Source organism: Urocampus carinirostris, chromosome 20 (genome assembly GCF_059441175.1).
Source record: "Urocampus carinirostris isolate Australia breed hairy pipefish chromosome 20, RoL_Ucar_1.0, whole genome shotgun sequence".
NCBI lineage: Eukaryota > Metazoa > Chordata > Actinopteri > Syngnathiformes > Syngnathidae > Urocampus > Urocampus carinirostris.
The window spans coordinates 4,609,174-4,630,895 of NC_142368.1; the positions used below are offsets into that span (position 1 = coordinate 4,609,174).

Below are 21,722 nucleotides of genomic sequence, written 5' to 3' on the forward strand. Positions count from 1 at the left end.
ACGACAAATAGAACATCACAGTTGACGAAAAATAAGAATAAGAAAAAAAACAACACTACTAACACGATATTTCCCTACCTTCCTGAACTGCATGACCAAATTCATGAGAGAGGAGGTGGTGGTGTGGGACTGCTGGGACGTCCCCATGGAAGACTGCAGCAGGTCCTCGATGGAAATCTTGTTCCTCAAGGCCTGGTAGAGCAACCTCTGCCGGGATGTCAGCTGGCAGTAGGTCAGGATCTCGATCTGGGTTTGATTTACGTGACGTTAGGAGAGGAAGGGAAAAGATGGATGTTTTTGAGAAGAGACCTCCGTGCAGGATCTTTAGCGATCTGCCAGCAAGGGCTTATTATTGTACAGAATATCTTCTTCTAAATACACTGCCTAAGGATGTGCAAGTTCACATTTCTCCCACACTCTGTATGAAGGAAGTAGACGAGAACGTGTTTTACCTTGTCCGAGAGCTCGTTTTCGACATCCTTCTTGATCCTACGCAGCATGAAAGGTTTGAGGATCATGTGCAGACGTGAAAGCTGATCTGTCAAGGACAAAAAGTGTCAATCTTGGAGGGACAAAGAAAACCTGAAAAATGTTATCCGTCCAGGAACTTGAAACCAATCCATACTTATGGCAAAAAGAGAACCCAAAATCATTCATTATCTTTGCATCCGACAACACTGCAGCTAAGCTTCTTAACTTCTAGGTTTATTTTCTAAGATTGAAGATGTTGGGAGTGGTGCTATTTAAAGGACACATATCCCCTGATTTTAGCACCCTTTTAAACCATTTTAAACTGTACTAGCTGTGCGTTCACTAACCAAACACAGTCTTTCAAATGCTCCAAAAAAAGCTCTTGCGTAAGAATGCGTTTTTGAAGTGACAGTGTGTAACAATTCACCAATAAAGCTTAGTATGGAGCTGAAGCATGTGCATTCGAGGAGGACGGACTTCGGAAGCCTGAAAGATAACAAATTCAGGAGCCTACTTGCATATTTTCTAAAGCGAGCAAGGATACATTTTAGCCCTTGACAGTACACAAAAGCTTCTGGTAATCCCAGCGAGCGACGACAAAAGAATGGAGCGGCTGAAAAGCCAATAGCTGGAGTTGGTCAAAGCTCGTAGAAGTGCCTAACTAAACGGCTAGCAACAGCAAAACAGAATTTGTCAAGCGTCAGGAACCTGAATCACGGAATTCACACCAGGTGGCTAACATGAGTGGCTAGATAAGGAAACGATGGAAAAAATAGATCAAAGATGCCTGAATCACTAAACATAAATATACAGGGCTCAGCTGTGGAATGTACACATACTCTCATCGATGGCCGACTTGTTCTCAGCGTGGCTCTCGATGTCTTTGGAGAACCACTCGTTGAATTCCTCGTGGGAATCGAAGAGGGTGGGCATGATGAAATGCAGAAGAGCCCACAGCTCTGCCATCGTGTTTTGGATGGGCGTCCCAGTCAGGAGAAGCCTGTTCCGACACTGGAATTGCAGGAGGATCTTCCACCGCACGCTAAACGTGACAATTTTTTTAACAATTTTTAATCTAAATCCATCTATCAGGAATTTTACATTGAAGAAGCACTAACCTTGTGCTGCTTTTCAGTGCCTGGGCCTCATCCAGAACCATGTACTGCCACTTAACCCTTTGGAAGTACTTGACATCCTGGACTACTAGCTGGTAGCTGGTGATTACCACGTGGAATGGAGCATTTTGAGTGTAGAGGGTTTTCTGAACACACAACACAGAAGCAGATTTTTTTTAACCTACACTACCAGAAAATTATACCTATCTGTTCCATACCTGGCTCCAGAATTTCCTGATAACTTTGCGATCATGAGGGTTTCCCCAATAGGGCAAGACCTAAGGGACAAATTACAACTTTATCGTTTTAAAAAATCATTCGACTTCTTTAGAGAACCCAGATCAAAATCCTATTAAATATGATATAGGCCCCAAACAAAGGTTATTTTGCTTGCCCAAAAACTGAATTTAAACTTAAATCTTTGAGTGCATGACGAGTTACGTCTCTAAGATGCCTGTCTGCTATTGGTTGACGTCAAATAAAATGCTGGTCTACTATTGGTTCGCGTAACGCATCATGAAAATCCAGATACTGTATGCTATTTGTCCTCCCTCAATACCTTTCTCTTTCGTCATTCATAGACAGATCCCTCCCGACTTACGTCCATTCGGCAAACAGATTCCGGCAGATACGATCATTTTTTCCGGGATGTCGAAAAATATCCAGACATTGCTGTAAGTTAGATTTTGTATTGTGTGCACCTTTTTCCAAATGTCGTGCTTCTTTCCGCCCTGTGAGAGGTCACCCAGCATCCACACCGAAGATGAAATCCGGCTTTTACTTCCGGGTTCGTGTATAATCATAACAACGTGTACTGTATCGCTAGCGCGCAAAGAACTTTGACGTTTTTAGTGTTTAATATATCTCGTGCATTCACTCAATATGGTTGGTGTAAAGTGTAAGGAAGAGGGGAACAGTTTTTTTGGAAATGAAAGTGGAATAAGAAAGCTTGATGTGGTTGAGAAAATGGTCGGAACGCTTCTTTCCGGCCACTTTTTACCACAGAGAAGCAACTCTTGAAGCCCATCTTCCAAAAGTAAGTTAAACTTAACTTTATTTATCTTTATATAACATATTATTTTATGAAATGTTTTTTTTTTAAAACAAAACCATACAAGTTACTTATACAAGCCTTAAACATAATAAATACAGGGAGTGCAGAATTATTAGGCAAGTTGTATTTTTGAGGATTAATTTTATTATCGAACAACAACCATGTTCTTAATGAACCCAAAAGTCTCATTAATATCAAAGCTGAATATTTTGGAAGTTGGAGTGGGGCTTTTTTAGTTTTAGCTATTTTAGGAGGATATCTGTGTGTGCAGGTGACTATTACTGTGCATAATTATTAGGCAACTTAACAAAAAACAAATGTATACCCATTTCAATTATTTATTTTCATCAGGGAAACCAATATAACAGCTCAACATTCACAAATATACATTTCTGACATTCAAAAACAAAACAAAAACAAATCAGTGACCAATATAGCCACCTTTCTTTGCAAGGACACTCAAAAGCCTGCCATCCATGGATTCTGTCAGTGCTTTGATCTGTTCACGATCAACATTGCGTGCAGCAGCAACCACAGCCTCCCAGACACTGTTCAGAGAGGTGTACTGTTTTCCCTCCTTGTAAATCTCACATTTGATGAGGGACCACAGGTTCTCTATGGGGTTCAGATCAGGTGAACAAGGAGGCCATGTCATTAGTTTTTCTTCTTTTAGACCCTTTCTTGCCAGCCACGCTGTGGAGTACTTGGATGTGTGTGATGGAGCGTTGTCCTGCATGAAAATCATGTTTTTCTTGAAGGATGCGGACTTCTTCCTGTACCACTGCTTGAAGAAGGTGTCTTCCAGAAACTGGCAGTAGGACTGGGAGTTGAGCTTGAGTCCATCCTCAACCCGAAAAGGCCCCACAAGCTCATCTTTGATGATACCAGCCCATACCAGTACCCCACCTCCACCTTGCTGGCATCTGAGGCGGACTGGAGCTCTCTGCCCTTTACCGATCCAGCCACGGGCCCATCCATCTGGCCCATCAAGACTCACTCTCATTTCATCAGTCCATAAAACCTTAGAAAAATCCGTCTTGAGATTTTTCTTGGCCCAGTCTTGACGTTTCAGCTTGTGTGTCTTGTTCAGTGGTGGTCGTTTTTCAGCCTTTCTTACCTTGGCCATGTCTCTGAGTATTGCACACCTTGTGCTTTTGGGCACTCCAGTGATGTTGCAGCTCTGAAATATGGCAAAACTGGTGGCAAGTGGCATCTTGGGGTCTGTACGCTTGACTTTTCTCAGTTCACGGGCAGTTATTTTGCGCCTTGGTTTTTCTACACGCTTCTTGCGACCCTGTTGACTATTTTGAATGTAACGCTTGATTGTTCGATGATCACGCTTCAGAAGCTTGGCAATTTTAAGAGTGCTGCATCCCTCTGCAAGATATCTCACTATTTTTGACTTTTCAGAGCCTGTCAAGTCCCTCTTCTGACCCATTTTGCCAAAGGAAAGGAAGTTGCCTAATAATTATGCACACCTGATATGGGGTGTTGATGTCATTAGACCACACCCCTTCTCATTACAGAGATGCACATCACCTGATATGCTTAATTGGTAGTAGGCTTTCGAGCCTATACAGCTTGGAGTAAGACAACATGCATAAAGAGGATGATGTGGTCAAAATACTCATTTGCCTAATAATTCTGCACTCCCTGTATAGCACTGAAGCAACTTACGAACAAATTCCGATTAAGAACGATCGTTCGGAACCTAACTCGTTCGTAGGTCGGGCAGCGTCTGTATTACACCTAAGAAGTGCTTACTAGGTACTGTTTTGTTCAGAGTGTATAACCATTAGTTTCCATCCCCCGCTAGATGTCAATTTCACTTTGCAATCTACACTTTATCACGGATTAATGTCATATCCCGGGAGTCTACTGTTTCTTTAAAAGGGGATGTGAAATCTTTAAACTACAAACAAAGCCTTTTCAAAAACAGAGCCATCATGACGCCGCCAGGGGAAACATTTTAGCTGAAATATGAATCACTACTTGGCTGACAAACGCAATGTGAAAAGCATTTCTGCATCATTACATCGATCAACACCGGCCGCTATTCGATTGTTTTCGGTCAGCCTTGAGGAAGCTTATCTTCAAATTGGCCATCGCACTCTTTTTACAGCTCATTAGTAGAATAAACTGGGGCAGATTTATTGTTCGAGTAGGAGGGAAAATAATCCCGTGAGTTTGTTGGTTCGCATGGCACATTACTTTCGCCAAGTGAGGCTGTTTTGAGCTATCCTGAAGAACACTGTCCCCTAGTGAGCATCACTGTAATGCCGTGAAATCAAAGAAAAAAGAAACGAGACCCCCACCTTGAACTTGGGCACAAAGCGTGAAAATTCTTGATGCCAGTTGTTGAGAGTCGACGCCGGGGAGATGATGAGGAATGGGCCCCAAATGTTGTCTCTCTTTCATAACAGGCAGGGAAAAAATTGAGAGTGAGCATCACAGAAGTATATTTTTCTTTGTGTTCAAGTCGAAAAATTAATTAAATGGGGCAAACTTCCCATAATTAAATACGTAAAGAGTAATTTTCGTCATTAAAAAAAGTAACTGCTACGTTTAGTGAAATCCTAAAAGTCTTCAGTATGTTCCTTAACTTATTATTTACACTTTCTTTAATTCCAAGTTCCTGATCGTTAAATGGGCACAAGAAGGAAGCAGCTAATGGCATCAATACTGGTGTTCAAGCGGTATCAATACTGATATCGGTGACTGGTATCGACACTTGTCCCTCTCTGGATCAATAACAAGACACAAATCTTGAATATTCATCAATAACAATACCACATACGGATACCAACAGTACATAGAATCCCATTTTCAAGTTTCAGATTTTCAAATTGGTACAAAACGGCAGCCAAAAATTGTATCCTTTTCGGTATCGAACTAAGATTGATACTGACATCTGCGCCCGTCCATCACTAGCGTAAAAGATAGTTCAGGGGTCACCGAGCTTTTTGAAACTGAGAGCTGCTTGTTTGTTAACGATTAGCATAAAAGGCAACCAGCTTGATATGCATTTTTATTATATATAGCATATATAGCAACGTATTAAGTAATTACTATGTTGCTACTGTTACCATTATGTTATTACCAGGTTGTAACTGTTAGAAGTAGGGATCAAATAGACTCAACTACTAAAACATCAGCCTTGTTTAAAGGCCCTGAGTGTTTTGCATATATTAATTAAAGGTTATTTTAAAAGAATGGGAATAGTCAATCACGTCAAGGATTTTTCAATGCCAGTTTCAAATCAAATTTTCTAGAAAATCGCAATAACTTGTGAGCTTTTTTCAGACCCAGTTTACAGGCAACTGAAGTGTATTATGAGGCTACTTGGTGACCTTCGAACTAGTGTATAGACCTTTTTAGCGTCACTTCCGCTTTTAATTCGGCATTTTCCCGGGTGATGCTTTTGACTTCCGGTAGCTTAGCTTGGCTTGCGTTAGCCGTGTTTTCAGCCTCAATGAACACAACAGGATAAAAGAAAGTCAATCATGGATATAACTCCAAAGAAATGTAGTTTGGGAGGGACCTGCGCTGTTATTAGGTGCCAAAATTCACAAAAGCGTTTAAATGAGGGGCTTGTTTGGGAATGTTTTGACCACCGACCAGCCACGAAACACAGGTGTACATGCGATCCATTGTTTTCTTTTTTCAAGAAGCCAAAGGGTGATTACAAATGGTAGATGGGGCTGAGGGTATTGAACCTGAAGGAACCACCCCGAAAGGTTTTTGTCTGTTCCGTCCACTTTGTGGAGAAAAAAAACAGAGCTCTGGCTGGGAAACTATCGCTCTTCTACCGAGATCGAGACACTGTCTCAAGAGGCGAACCCCTTCCTCTCCGCATAGAAAGAGTAGCCGTATTTAATCGGGTAAGTTTAGCTTGTCTTAAGCTAACACTATTCGTTTAAACATGCGTTATCACAGTTGGTAGATTTGTGTATGAACCTGTAGTTGCCCAGTATATTGTTGCCATAAACATCGTAGCCTTGCTAGTTTATCAGTATGCTATCTGTGTTTTAGTGGCGCAGCAGGTTGCCATATGATTTGGCAGGCTACACACTGGAATAAGAGAGATATTCGTGATCAGATCGCACAGTGTCTTCAATAAAACAAGTGTATTAACACTTAGGAAGCATGTGACTGAAGTAGAACGTGCGCAGCCTTGCAATAGGCCTCTGAGCATAGTGTTGGTCATAAGGTACCATATTTTCCGCACTATAAGGCGCACCTAAAAGCCTTTATTTTTTTTAAAAGCTGACCATGCGCCTTATAATACAGTGCGCCTTATATATGGATCAATATTAAGTCGCAAAGTCTTGCAACTAAGGCAAGCAGCCGCTGACTAGAATTTCCCCCGAAGGCGAAGTAGTCCGCGGTGTATGCTGGGATTTATATACCGGCGTTTCATTTCCTAACCAATGTGTCAATCATCATTTGAATCAGTCACTATTGGCTAAAGTTATTCGGAGGTAAAGGGGGCGGATCCTTTTTATCATTTACAGGCTCGCATAGGCTAAAGGGGCGAAACAAAGCCTGCAATTGGCCGAAAGAGATGAATGTGAATCACACGTTGGGTTGCACTATGGCATAGAGAAAACATTTATTACTATTCTGTATTTGTAAATATTTTACTCTCCTGGATTTACTACACTCACGGTTGTAAGAAGACCATGGTTACCTATCATTATTGAACGTGATGGCTGCAAGAGAACTTGGGTGAGCTATGCGGCTTTATATTTTCCCGGTATCTAGTTTTAGAACGATCTTGATGTTTCTGTGATGAATCCATTTTTAAACTAAATTCAATTCAAAGTATTGTCATATGCACAGTAAAGAACCCCGTTTCCCTGCACAATAAAATTCTTACTTTGCTGTCCACAGAGTTGCCAGCAAAAAATGAAATGGAAACTAAGAAATGTTTGGCATTTCTTGAATCCTAAGACTTTAACCTTCCGAATGATATTTGGAACGATGCATTTGAGTGATTGGTGACATCGTACAGACACTGTTTCTGAGACACGTATTTGCTTCTTTGCAAGCTTTTGGAATGTTAAGGGGGTAGTAAGTTTGACTGAACTATCTCACTGTTTTGTCGATGTTCCAATTGTAGCGCCTTATATTCCGGTGCGCCTTATGTATGGAAAATATAGGACCAAAAACTATTTTTTGGGGGTGCAGCCTATAACCCGGTGCGCCTTATAGCGCGGAAAATACGGTACTTGGATTTTGATGTGTTCAGTGTTGTTCCAGAACACCAACAAGGCACGGTGAAGCATGTACAGTATGTATAATCCGCTTTGTTTACAAGAAACTGTGTACAATGGCCCTGCCCTACAGTTTGGCGCGTAAAATTGTGTATATGCTAATAACAATCGGCAAAATGCTAACACGCTACATTGTTCATTGTTCTCTGAAAGCACCTACCTCGGCAAGGTGAGCTAACAGGGCAATACTCTGCACCGTCTTCCCGAGACCCATCTCATCAGCCAGGATGCCGTTGATACCCTAAGAAGAAACAAAGCACGTCTTTAGCCAAAAATCCGAGATTTGACGCGCTGAATGAGTTTTTCGAGTGAACTTGACTAAATTAGCCTTTCGTTAACAGGGTCCTTTGACTTACTTGCTCGTAGAGGTTGGCGAGCCAGTTCATGCCTTTGAGCTGGTAGCCCTTCAGCTTGCCATTGAAGATGGTGGGCTGTGGGATGTCCTCTCCGGCCTGGATGGACGGGTTGGACAAACTGTAGCTTTCGCCGAAACCGGCGGCGGAGGAGGAGGCGCAGCGGCTGTCGAGGGAGTCCTCGTCGAACATGCGCGTCTAAAGGGGCAGAACGGAATATTCAGATATTTTTGATTTGCGGTCCTGGTTCAACAGACGCTGAAATTTAAACAAACAAGGGATTTTACAGTGGACCCCTAGGTTATGGCGTTCCCGGCTTATGATGTTTTCAGGTTTTATGATGTGGAAGAACGCGTTTTTTCAGTTCGTCGTTACGAAATTTTCCCCATTGACATCCACAACAAATCATTTCAACGTTCGTGTGTATGACAGTACGAGTCAAGCGCTCTACACGTCTCTACCGTGCCTGTCTGCTATTGGTCGAAGTCATATAAAATTTTGCTCTGCTATTGGTTTGCACCCTGGCTACATCAAGATGCCGACATGTAATTGGTAAGCGATGAGTCCCAACACTGCAGCAATGCTAAAGTGAGAAGCAAGATGATACCAATTAAAACAAAGCTTGAGATAGTAAAGGCACATGCATTGTTACCAATCAACAATTGGGAGAATTATTAAGAATGGGGATGCAATTAAAGCAACAAAGTCTTCTAAGGGCCTGACAATCCTCGCAAGTGCAAATGTTAAAATAACTTTTAATTTCAATCTGTTCCTCCCTCTGCATCCACCCACTAACTCTAAAGTACCAGCTCTAGTTATGTTATACAAAAGGTAAATAAAAATAAATATTTTACTTAAATGTATGTTTATTTCTAGACTAATAATACTTAGAATACATTTTGTTACTAGTGTATGATATGTACTGGTATATAAAATTAATTTTAATGTTTTTACCTGGCAAACAGGGAGTTTGGAACACAATATGTTAACCTCATGCAAAAATTGCGAGAAAAGGGCTAAAAACTGTTAGTTTTCAAAAACAATAGTTGCACTTAATCAGTCTTATTTTTTTAAATCACCAATTATTCAGCATTGATGCCACATCATGAGTTTGTTGAAACAATCGCTAAATTACGAATAATTAAATAAAACATTTTAGGTGCAATAGTGGCCTTACTGTTTACAGATTTATAATGCAATAATGGCCTTACCAACATCTGATGAATTTGTAGGAAACCTGGACAAAAAAATACTGGCTCTCAAAATGATATTGTATGCGATAACGGCCTCACAGTCTGACAGTAAGGCCATTATCACATAATAGGTATCTAAGTGGTTATGGTATTAATTACATTGTTAAATTGTGGAACTTATAATAATAATAATTCAAATTTCCGAAAGTTAATAAAAATATAAATAACAGACTGTCTTTCTACTTCCGATGTATAAACAAAAAATGCGAAGAAAAATTTAGTAGTGCCATTTTTGGATGAGGTTGATGTTTAGTATTATTAGTATGTAATATACATGTATATGATTAAATAAGGATAAAAATAAATATACATTTAGGTAAAATATTCATTTTTATTTACCTTTGGTAGGAAATAACTTGAGCTGGTAGAGCAGAGTTAGTGGGTGGATGCCGAGGGAGGAAGAGACTGCGGGTTTCTATCCCCCACTATATGGCAATTTCACCTCGTAAATGGATGATCTATTGTATTAGGCAAGTGCAATTTCACATTTAAAACAACTTACCCTCTGCTGATGGATGTGGTAGGCTTCTTGTGCATTCCTCAGGGCCTGAGATTTGTAATATTCACTATCTAAAATCACATAATTTCACATTAGCCAATTGACCCCGGTTTAAAGGAAATAAAAGCCTGGGTACCGTAGTCCTCTTGCCCAACGTTGACCATCACGCCTCCCCCGATGTCGATCTGCCGCCGGGAACTGGTGTCGTCCAGCTTCTTCAGAATCTCCTCTGATGCTTCGTCTCCCCCCGGGGAGCCGGCGCTGGCTTTCCCGCTCATAAAGTGGGCGTACAGTTCCGTCTGCGTGATGAGGAAGTTGAGCTTGCGTTGTTGACGCTTGGCCTGGGACAAAAAAAAGGAGATTTGGGATTACTGTCATTTAAAAATAAATAAATAAAATAAAAACCATTGCCGACCTCCTTCATTTCCTCGTCTAGCTTCCGCTGCTCCAACGCCTCCTTCTCAGCCCTCTTCCTGTGCTCCTTCTCCACCTTGTCGTACTTTTTCCAGTAGAGCATCATCTCCTTGGTGAGGCGGCGAGCCCGAGGCAGCGTCTCTTTGCAGTTTTTCTGCGCCTGGATGGCGGCGCGACGGACCTCTCGCATGCACTGGTGAGCCAACTGAAAACCAGACAAGAAGAAAACATGTCTTTTTTGCTGTTGTACTACAAATTAGTGCTTACCGTATTTTCCCAACCATAAGGGGCACATAAAAGTCTCCAATTTTCTTCAAATTTGGCAGCGCGCCCTATTGAGCATGATGTAAAGAGGCGGATGCAGTTGAGGACCACATGAGGCTTTGTGGGAAGTGGGCTTGTCTATAAGGCTAGGTTCACACTGCAGAGCTTAATGCTCAATTCGGTTATTTTGGATTGAAATCTGATATTTTTGTGAGATGTTCACATTTCATCGATCACATGTGTCTCCTGTGGTGTGAATACAACCATCCCCGGCATGCTCGGAAAAGTACACGTGACACGCAATGGGTCCATTGTTTGTGGAAGTACTCATGGATGCTTACGGTGTAGGGTATCTAGCTATTAGAAAATGATTTGCCTACCAGAGGCTGATTAGAGTTATCCCTCCGAAATATTAATTCAATCCAAAACCTCACCTTCCTTTTATTGAATACTTTCTATGTTTTGGCCTGCCATGGTGCGGAAAAATATGGAAAACTAGCAACTGAATTGAAGATTAATGAATCTTTGGTTCTCAAGTGGAGGGAAATGACCAGTTTTTATCTGTGTGTTTTACATTGTAATGAATCCTTAAAAAACACAACCAAACTCAGTTTCACTTCCGATGTATTTTTAAATACGCAAATTTCCCTTAAAATCAAAACATAAACTGTAAATAAAGACAACCCAAAACAGATTTTTCTTAATAATAAGCAACCAACTGGGGCTCATATTTTGATTATTAACATTTTGCCAACCATACAGCAAAGTTGAATAAGCCGGGTTTACATGCATTTACGGTATTAGCCGCTAATGATAGCAAAGGGAGAAAAACTTTTTAAAAATGTATATAAACCGTACCAAACTAACCTTTTTAGCATTGGTCAACACTAGGTTCTTAGCCGAGGTCTTCTGCTTGTAAGACTGCAAATTGAGACGAGAAACCTTGAAAACATTCTTTCAGAAATAATACAAACATAATCTCGGTATTGTAGAGCTTTGCTAACCTTGGGGACTTCCTTCTTAGCAATGGTTAACCACACTTTTCGGCGGCGTGCGTTCAACTGTTCCACGCTTAAGTGTTTCTTTTTCAGTACGGGTGCCGGCGCGTCCTGCGAGAACTTGGCGAACGTCTTGGCCACGTACGGAAGGCCCTCATCCAGAAAGTCGCCCTCGTCGCGTTTTTTCTTCTTTTTTACCTTCTTGAGTTTTGCTAGAGCAAATGACACAAATATCAATATTGGCCTTCAAAAGATCCCAATAATGTCATCAAATCATTATGCTTACCCTTGAATTTTTTCTCCTCCTTGATCTTCTTCTTCTTTGGGCCCATGAGGTGGCGCTGTTGCTCATGAAAGAGGTCTTGAGTGGAGAGAAGACCCGTGCTGTAGAACTGGTAATGCTGAAGCTGCAGAACGACCAGAGGGTTAAAATGGTTACGTGAACGCGACATTGAAAAGAACTAGAAACTAATCTAAAACCTTGATGCTGTTATTAAGTTGACTTTAATCATCAATGTTTGTATGCATCTGTAACTTATGGCTTTACAAGCACTAATTATGTATAAATTTAATGTTATTCCTCAGCTTTGCTGGTCCAGCAACAAATATTCAAGTGGGTCTAGCATACCCTTAAATTAGAGCTAAAATAGATAGATAGATAGATAGATATATACTTTATTCATCCCCGTAGGGAAATTCACACTTCCAGCAGTCTACCCCGTTGTTTATTAACAGATTAACATGATGCCCGAGGGTGCTTGTAGCGGAGTGGATGACGTCACGCCAGTCCAAAAGTTCGACATTCCTGCGGCAGATGGAAATCTTTTCTTTGTGAAAATCCAGGGATACACCACCTCGTGTTAGCAAGTCCGCCTCCTCTCCGATTCCCCCCGGCTTTCATGTCTCTGTTTAGCGACGTTGAAGCCGGATTTCTCCAGGTGGCTCCGGGTGGCTACACGTTAGCGTCCGGAATGCTAAACGTGAGCCACGTTTCCGCAAAACACAGCAACTGCGCTCCCTGTGCGCTTCGATGTTTTCAAAAAGCACTCGATGATCTTATTTGGTCGTGAGTTCGCATTTACCATGATTACGGATGGTACCGAAGACTTATAACGCCGCTAGCCGCTTCGCTAACTTCGGCTTTTCTTCCACCATGGGCCCCTTCATCACGCCGGCACGAGAATTCCTCAGGGCAAGGAGTTGAAATACACGCATTTCTTGTGCGTTAAAACCCATGTCCATAGGATAGAAGTAATCCATAGTGTAGTTGTCAAAACGGGAAGAAAAAACACCGAAGATAGGAGCAGACAATAAAACAATTGGGCAGCTGCTGGAAAAGGCAGCCGCTCTTGGCAGCGCCGCTTTGATCATCAAAATTGGTACATTCATAAAGAGACAGTGTGTAATAAATTACCACAAGAGTTCATTGGAGTTGAGGTTGTAGCTGACGAATGTGCATTCAGAAAAAGACACACTATGGAAGCCAGAAGGATACCAATTGGCCAAATTCGGAAGCAGAATCCCAGATACTTTCACGTGATCAAAGAGCTGTACTGAATTTGGAACTTTGTCACTCTCATTGTTTTTATCTAACCTGCATTGGCTCCCTGTTAGCTTAAGATGTGATTTTAAAGTTCTGTTGGTAGTATACAAAATCATGCATGGACTTGTTCCCTCATATCTTTCGGATTCAATTTCCCCCTATGTTCTGGTCCGGAGACTTCGCTCTGAAAATCCTGTTCTACTGGTGATCGCAATGGCCAAGAGGAAATCTGCAGGTTCGAGAGCGTTCTCCACTTGGGCCCTGGTGCTGTCGAATGCTCTGCTCTCTGAGATTCGATCTGCAAGCTTAGTGGAACTGTTTAAATCTAGGCTTAAATCATATTTGTATTCTATAACTCTTAGAGGACCTATGTTTCACGTTGACAATATATGTGCATTATTTGTTATTGCAACATCCATTGCAGCCTGGTCATCTTGGAAGGGGGATTACCTGATGTGCAGTCCCTTCGCAAGGTTTCTTCATTTTCCTCATGTTGAGGTTTTTTAGTTTTTCCTTGCCCTCATGTAGGTTTTGGATCAGGGGATGGTGTAATAATACTCTGAGGTTTGGGCAGCCCTTTAAGACTCCTTGTGATTAAGAGTGTCACAAATAAACATGATTTGACTTGACTCTCTGCTGCCATCTCCTGGCTTAAAGTCATGATCGCAGCCTCAGACAGCTCATTCATAATGCAAGTACGTGCGATTCTTATACGTGCTCAGATGAACTCTTCGTTTTTCATCTTTCTTGGGGTTTGGGTTGGGGTTTGGACTCTACTTGAGGCAGGCCACCATTTTAAATTGTTATGCTAAAACTGACAAATAAAAACAAAAAAACAAAAAACCTGCAGAGACGAGCATGACGTTACTCTGCACTAGTGCCCCCAGCCCCCATTCCTCAAACGTAATGTGTTCTGCTTCGAACAGCTCTGCTAATGGTAAGATAAAAGCAAATAGGCGCAGTGGAAAAAAGACATAAAGGCTCTTTGAACTTATTGCTAACACAATAACGGAGAACATATTTCACTTTTAACTTTTTAAAGACACTTAAAACGGCGCAACCCATTTTTAATAGTAACAGAGAGTCCAAAAATATGACAATTTCCCATTTCCTAGTCATCCGCAAACGCCACATGAACAATCGTGTTTACCTCTCTGTCAGTGTGAAACTTGTTCTGGTGCTGCCTGGTGTAGCGGTGCAGCCTCAGCATGTCGTGCAATTCGTCACGCGACATACTAAAATCCGAGTCGTCCGAATCCGTGTCTGAGTCGGTGGTGTTGTCGCTCAGCAACAAGCTCTGAGATATGAAAATGTTTCAAGAGTGGAAAATTCGGACAAAAATGACGATCCTTACCTTCAACCATTTGCGGTTCTTCTTCATTTTAGAGAAGTTGTACAGGCTGGCTTTGTCCGCCTTTTGATCTATCCAAATAAAATGTTTAGTGTTACGATCTGTTGGTTCACGGGGACTCACGGTCGTACCTTGCAGAAGAACGCCATTGAGGGGCTTGCCTTCCACGGAGTATTCTCTTTGGTCACAAGGCTCCCTCTTTATGTGTTCAATGGAGAGCCTGGAGCCCAGAGCGTCGTCACTGTCTTCACTATCATCACTGTCATCGCTGGAAAAGTCGGAAATGTAAAATATACTCACTTCCCTTTTACTTACCGTATTTTTCGCACTATAGGGCGCACCTAAAAGCCTTTATTTTTTTCAAAAGCTGACCATGCGCCTTACAATACAGTGCGCCTTATTTATGGATCAATATTAAGTCGCCGACTAGATTTCCCCCCGAAGGCGAAGTCGTCCGCGGTGTATGCTGGGATTTATATACCGGCGTTTCATTGGCTAACCAGTGTGTCAATCATCATTTGAATCGATCACTATTGACTAAAGTTATTCGGAGGTAAAGGGGGCGGATCCTTTTTATCATTTACAGGCTTGTATAGGCTAAAGGGGCAAAACAAAGCCTGCAATCGGCTGAAAAAGATGATTGTGAATAGCATGTTAGGTCGAACTACGGCATAGAGGAAACAGTATTTTACTATTCTGAACTGTACTTGTAAATATTTTACTCTCCTGGATTTACTACACTCACGGATATAAGAGGACCATGGTTGCACATTATTATTGAACACAACGACTTCGGTGAGCTACTCCGGCTATATATTTTCCCAGTATCTTGTTTCAGACTGAACTCGATGTTTCTGTGATAAGTGGTGCAGATAATGGATGGAATGGAGTGGAGTGTCTTTTTTTAAATTAAACTCAATTCTAATACGGTAATTATTTTACATTGTAGTTTAAGTGTTTTTATTTCACCACATATTACAGACTTATTTGATGAGAAATTTAAAAAAATATGCGACTCAGCTGTGCCCGGTTTACGACCCGTTTCTGATCGCGACCACGTTTTTGCTCTGCTGTCCCGGCAATCGACCTGTTTTTCCGTCCTTGACACCGCCATGGCTCGCTACGGAAGATTTACTTCCGTGTTCGGATCACAATCAGAGTACGAGAGCGACCCAATTAAATTCTTACTTTTTAGTCCATATTGATTTATGTTTTGTTTTGTTTTCAGACAAGTATAGTAGCAAAAGAGAATTATATTTAATATTGTTTTGCTAGAAAACGTAATCAACAAATTATTAATTATTTATCCCAATAATCACATATGCTTTCTCATTTTAAGTAAAAATTGTACGTAATTTTTTAGACTCTTTTCTTGCAAACTAGAAACTCATTCAAAGAGATATTTTTCTTAATATATTATTAAATATTGTAAAATAAAATTGTTTATTTTAGGAACTATTTTCCTCATTTTAATATATTAATAAACACCCAATTTGTGTCTTACTTTTTATATTTTATATTATTGTTTAAATATTTTTTTTTAAATGTGGATGTTTTAAATATTAATATTGTGTTTTCATTCAAGTAGAATACCGCAAGATAATACTACTTTAATCATTGTTTTGTCTTCCTAGAGAAGTAATTAACTATCATAAAATACAATTGACAAAAATTTGATTTTTAAACTATAACAATTAATTCAAAATAAGGCAAAGTTAGAAAGTACAAAACATGAGAAAACCAAGAAATATTAAATTCATTAAAATAATGCAGAAATTTATCTGCCGATGAGACTGGCATTATTTATCAATTTTTGGGGAAAAAAAACCCTCAATGAAGCCCCTATTAGTACTTGAAAAAAATATATGTTACTGGCAGGAAAGTCAAAGATAGATCTAATCTAACCTACTTCATAAATCCTGATCGGTATGCGCACTTGTGTGTATGTGTGTTTGTATGTGACTTATAGGCTCCAAAAAGTCTGAACCGATTTTTCTGAAAATTGACAAAGTAGCTCTTTAGGTTTTATATCAAGGAAACACAATAAATACTAACAAAATTAATAAACATCTTCTCTCGTGAGGTCTCTCACGCCTTCTGGTGGCCAAATTAAATACTAAAGCTCCCGACCACTCCAAGCAGCAGAACCCAATCTTCTATTGGCAGTGCAACGCCGGGCTATATTACTTGTATATACAATGTATAGAAGACTCAATTGACTGTACCTGGTGACATCTTTATTGAAGATGGCTGCTGTTTGGCGCAGAAAGCTTTCAAGCCTGAGGGAGCGCTCCAAGCGTTGCAGATAAAGAGGTTTGGCCAGACCTGAACCCCCTGCAGTCCCCGCAGGCTCGGGCCGGCCCCCCTGCCCGGACGCCATTCAGACCGGCGGATGCCCCCACCTGCCCTGGCTGGGCAGGGATTTTTTACTGGAAGAGGAAAAAAGGCCATAGTGGTTTATTATCAACCATTCATCCTTCATTATATATAAAAAAAAAACACACAATTCTACAATGGACAGTGTCAATCAGATAGAAAACTATAATGGGCCTACCTCCTCTGTAAGTGCTGTCATTATCTGCACATGCAGGTTTTTGGATGGGTTGCACTGAATCCTTAAACAAAAGAGAATAATAATTTGACTTTAGAACAGGACAAAATTGGCATAAAAACACCCCTTTTCATACAGAGTCCGCACATATAAAATAAGAAAATTCGGGTTTGCTTCGGGCTCGGTACCTCAAATCGAGTTAATTGGGGTGCTTGGGGTGGTTCAGGGTTTTATTTTAGACCCTGTAATGTCAATTAAAAAATAATGCAGTACAGCATTTGGATGAAGTAATGTAACAAAAAAAATACTTCTACACAATCAGGGGTCACCAACGTGAAGCCCATGGGCTGCAAGCAGCCCCCAAAAAATCGGATTAACCTGCGGATCGGGTCTGGAAATAACTCACCAGTGGTTGGTTGTGATTTTCTAGGGAAATTTGATTTCTAACTAACATTAAAAATCACAGACATGATCAGTGTCTTTAAATACAAAGTCAGTTCTTCCAAAATTAGCTTATAATTTTGATATTTAATCCACTAAATCGGGGTTCGTACAGCTGTGTCATGGTCAAACTCCAGCACTTTCAAAGCCAATTTTCCAGCATTTCCATTACCGATAAGATTACGAAACCCGGTGTGACTCATGTATTTTGCACAATGAAATCTGCAATCTATCCACACATCCATTATCTGTCCCACCTATCCACAGTAGGGTCGCGGGGGTGCTGGAGCCTATCCCAGCTATCTTCGGGCAGTGGGCAGGGGACACCCTGAACTGATTGTCAGCCGGTCCCAGATCACACAGAGACAAACAACCATTCACTCGCTCATTCACACCTAGGGACAATTTTGCCCGGAGGAAACCCACAAAGGCACGGGGAGAACATGCAAACTCCACATGGGGAGGCTGCGGTAGTTGGAATTGAACCCTGAACCTCCACACCGTGAGGCTGCGCGGTAACCACGCAGACGCCGTCCCACCCATCAGCAAACTACACATGTAATTTTAACATATTTAACCTTATCATGGCAGATGATTTTTAAATCTCAAGTAATTTGAGAATATACTTGTGGATCTGAGCAATACATGAGTAAAACACTTTCAGACTGTAATCAGGTGGACTGGACTATTTGTTAAGATGCGTGAATATGTCAGGAGGACGTCTGTATGGATCAGAAGTTAGCATAGCTATCCTCAGTTTTTTTAAATAGCAACAATGTGAGCCACCTCATCTCACACCTGCACGGTATTCATTTCACTAGTCATTGCTAATAGTGTTAAATAGTATTGCTGTTTTTGTTGTGGTCTTAGGTTTACTGGCCTTGCTACGGTTTCCTAACGTCGGCCATGGGGTCATCACGTGGAGAGGTCACGTGTTCCAAGAGTTTATTTTCTTTTAAGTCTTTCATTCCAAGTTTATCCAGGAGTGCCGTGACTAATCTAGTTGTAAACAATGTTTACTACGTTTATTGTGATCAATGACCATAAAGATGTTTTCATCTGTTCTAATTGATCAAAAGACAGGTCATAACGTGGACTGATCGCCAGCCAATCATAAAACACACACAAGCATCCTCACGACTGTGGGAGTTATAGTTTGCCAGGTAGCGTGCGTGGGAAGTGGAACAGTGCATGTGGATCACTTGGAGAGGGACTGTGAATCAATGCAAACCCCCCGAAATTTGCCTCATAAACTTGATAAATTTCACATCCCTAAAATGAACTGTATCCCTAAAAACGTACTGAACAAAAATCATGCTATTGCTGCTAGCTTAGCTTATTCTAATTTGCTAGGTTAGCTTGTGCTAAATCGCTAGGTTAGCTTATGTTAGCTAAGTGGCTAACCTTGAACTGAACCCAAAAGGTAACGATGTTCGAATGCAAAGTTAGCCGTTGTTCTTCGAAAGTAATGATTACATCGTGATGAGGTGGTAATTATAGCTCAAAACATGAATGGGGTAGATTTAAAATATAGTAACTTTAAAAATAAACCGAGTGTTAGCATTAGCTTCGAGAAGCTAACGGGAGTTTTGACAGCCCTCACGTAACGTTAATATGAAGTGAACACACCCGCCCCGTCGCTTTAAGGCCAACACCTTAATATATTAAGATAGAAATTTAATTGTTTTATTCGTCGAGGACTGGAGGACCGAGAGAAGCGACGAGGCCCTTGGGGCCCGTCGCCCGCCTCGAGTGTCCTTGCAGGAGGGGACGAAAGCTCAACTCGTAGTCGTGTAAGCGCTCCCCGTGTTTTTAATTCTTTTCTCCCTCCCGGCCATCTTCCCCCCACCATGTCTCCTTTGCCGTCTCTCACCTCGACCCCCCGTTCGGCCCCTCTCGCGCGTCTCTCGCCGCTGCTGTCGACTCTCGCTTCCCTGACTCCAAAATGGCGGTTAAAGGCGCCGAGCGAGTCTGCGAGCTTTGAGTCTGCAGCGGCGGCGGAGAGGCGGCCACTTTCTCTTACTGAGCGAGCATAGAGACACGACGCCATGGAGGTACAAAGCAATGGAGCAGGTTTTACAATCGAGCGCCGAGTCATGAAGGCTCTTTTTTGGTGGGTATACGGCGCTAGAACGTTCGATATCAAATAACAATAGTCATATAAATTAATTGAAAATAACCAATGTGTGATTTTATTCTCATATAATGCTTGGAAATCTAACAAAACACAAAGGCACGGATCGCTTTCTGGTATCGATTAGTAGAGTTTGTCCTCTGCAAAGGATACCGAGCTACGTCCTACGTCATCGCGGAGGAACTCCTTATATGGTACTTAGGAAGCTGGGAGTCGTTACACACTACTTTGAAGTTAAAAGAGACAATAAATGTGCTTTTAAAATTGATTTAGATAGATAGATAGATAGATAGATAGATACTTTGTTCATCCCCGAAGGGAAATTCACATTTCCAGCAGCATCCCTGAGCTGAGAACGAGCTGAGAACAATCGAAAATAACACGGGAGCTGCTGGAGTGGCTGCCATTCGTGACGGCGCCGGAAGAAAAGATTCAATTTGAATCATGTACAAACAAACAAACAATTGAATCATGTACAAACAAACAAAAAAACAAAATATTCATGTTTCAATAAGTGGAGTGTTAATAAAATGGGGGGAAAACAATTTCTGATACTGATATAACCAGGTAAAACTAATTTTGTGTTCTTCTTGGTTTTATATACCTATCGCATCTAAAAAAATCCTGTAATCATTTAAACTCATTTTTGAGAGCTTGTCACAAACTCTAGAATTGATATTTGCATTTTATTTTATGAATTGAAATAAAGTTAAAAATAAAGAAATGATGGGTTCAACATGACTAATAAACAATTTGTCATAAAAGTGAAAGAAAACGTGCATTCACAATTGATTTTTAAATGGGTAATGTTTCTTTCTCTGGTTATTTGAAGTAGATATTACCAGGGTTGGGTAGGGTTACTTTAACTTGATTACTTTCAATTACTTTTGAATTACTCCAATACCAAATATGCTAATAAAAGACAAAAGAAACAAAATATGAATAAAATTATGACTCACAACACGTGTTAGGCTTTCTCTGATGGCTTTGATCTCCGGCAAAACTAACATAAAATGCGACAGAAACAAAATTAAAATAAATCCAAACAGCTTGTCAACATCATTTTTGCCGTTCCATGTATTTCGTTACTTCCCAAGCCTGCACAAAATTTAGTAATTTTATTCATATTTAGAAAGGAGTGGAGAGGTGTTGTGAAAGGGTAGTGGGATTGTGGACGCGTTCTTAAGGATGGGCTGGGCACCCGTATGATGCGGCAGGGGTAAACCAGTGAAAGCTGACGGGCCCTGCTGTTGAACAAAAGAGTGCGTTGTGTCACCTTTGACCCGAGTGACATGGCTGCTTTCTGGTGTCCCATTTCATCTGGAGGGACAAAAGCATGACCAACTTAGGTGCCGAGGTGCCTAACTTGTTTGGGTGTTTGGGCAATTGGGTTGGCCATGGTCCAAAAAATTTTGTGCGTGTGTTTTATTTGAGCTTTTTTTCCCCCTTTTATTTTCTTTGTTATTGTATGTGTTTGTCTTGCTGTCGGTCACCCCTCTTGAGGGATATGACCAAGGTAGACAGTTTCTTTTGTTAGCATATTTGGTATTGGAGTAATCCAATAGTAATTGAAAGTAATCAAATTAAAGTAACTCTACCCAACCCTGGATATTACATAATTAAATCCAGTTGTTTTCTTAAATTCATTTTTGGTGGATTGGAAAATATCAGTATTGCATTTAGTTAAATCATTTGTTTTTCAATTTTCATTTATTAATTCAAAAAAAGTTGATTAAAAAAATAAATTCAATATAGCTAAATGATTTAATATAAAAAACTTGCTTTTAAATTCATTTTTAAAAGAGTTTTCCTCTTGCTTTTGCATACATATAACATATGTTTTTAAACTCATTTTGGGGGGGCTTGATAGATATTGTATGTCGTCTAATAATTACTTTTAATATTTTCATTCCTGAATTAAAGTTGACATAAAAGGGACAATAAAATGTTTTGTCGTGAAAATGAAAGCAACACACTCTTCTGTTAAGCAGCAGGGCCCGACAGC

At 40.7% G+C, this 21,722-nt stretch overlaps 1 protein-coding gene across 2 annotated transcripts in view; it reads right to left on the bottom strand.

Annotated features, from left to right (window-relative positions):
• Window positions 1-19,594, bottom strand: part of ino80 (INO80 complex ATPase subunit) — a 56,246-nt gene extending 36,652 nt beyond the window's left edge. For both annotated transcript variants that reach the window (XM_088324573.1, XM_088324572.1), the window contains exons 1-20: window positions 19,457-19,594; window positions 17,146-17,206; window positions 16,817-17,020; window positions 14,723-14,859; window positions 14,595-14,662; window positions 14,391-14,537; window positions 11,984-12,104; window positions 11,704-11,909; window positions 11,567-11,620; window positions 10,437-10,640; window positions 10,158-10,362; window positions 10,025-10,092; window positions 8,273-8,467; window positions 8,077-8,157; window positions 4,956-5,051; window positions 1,805-1,864; window positions 1,590-1,732; window positions 1,311-1,513; window positions 453-538; window positions 79-246 (exon numbers count right to left, since the gene is read on the bottom strand). In XM_088324573.1, the coding sequence (XP_088180699.1) occupies window positions 79-246; window positions 453-538; window positions 1,311-1,513; window positions 1,590-1,732; window positions 1,805-1,864; window positions 4,956-5,051; window positions 8,077-8,157; window positions 8,273-8,467; window positions 10,025-10,092; window positions 10,158-10,362; window positions 10,437-10,640; window positions 11,567-11,620; window positions 11,704-11,909; window positions 11,984-12,104; window positions 14,391-14,537; window positions 14,595-14,662; window positions 14,723-14,859; window positions 16,817-16,971 (2,397 nt within the window). In that variant the 5' untranslated portion in view covers window positions 16,972-17,020; window positions 17,146-17,206; window positions 19,457-19,594. The remainder of the gene's footprint in view (window positions 1-78; window positions 247-452; window positions 539-1,310; window positions 1,514-1,589; window positions 1,733-1,804; window positions 1,865-4,955; window positions 5,052-8,076; window positions 8,158-8,272; window positions 8,468-10,024; window positions 10,093-10,157; window positions 10,363-10,436; window positions 10,641-11,566; window positions 11,621-11,703; window positions 11,910-11,983; window positions 12,105-14,390; window positions 14,538-14,594; window positions 14,663-14,722; window positions 14,860-16,816; window positions 17,021-17,145; window positions 17,207-19,456) is intronic.
• Window positions 19,595-21,722: the final 2,128 nt, after the last annotated feature.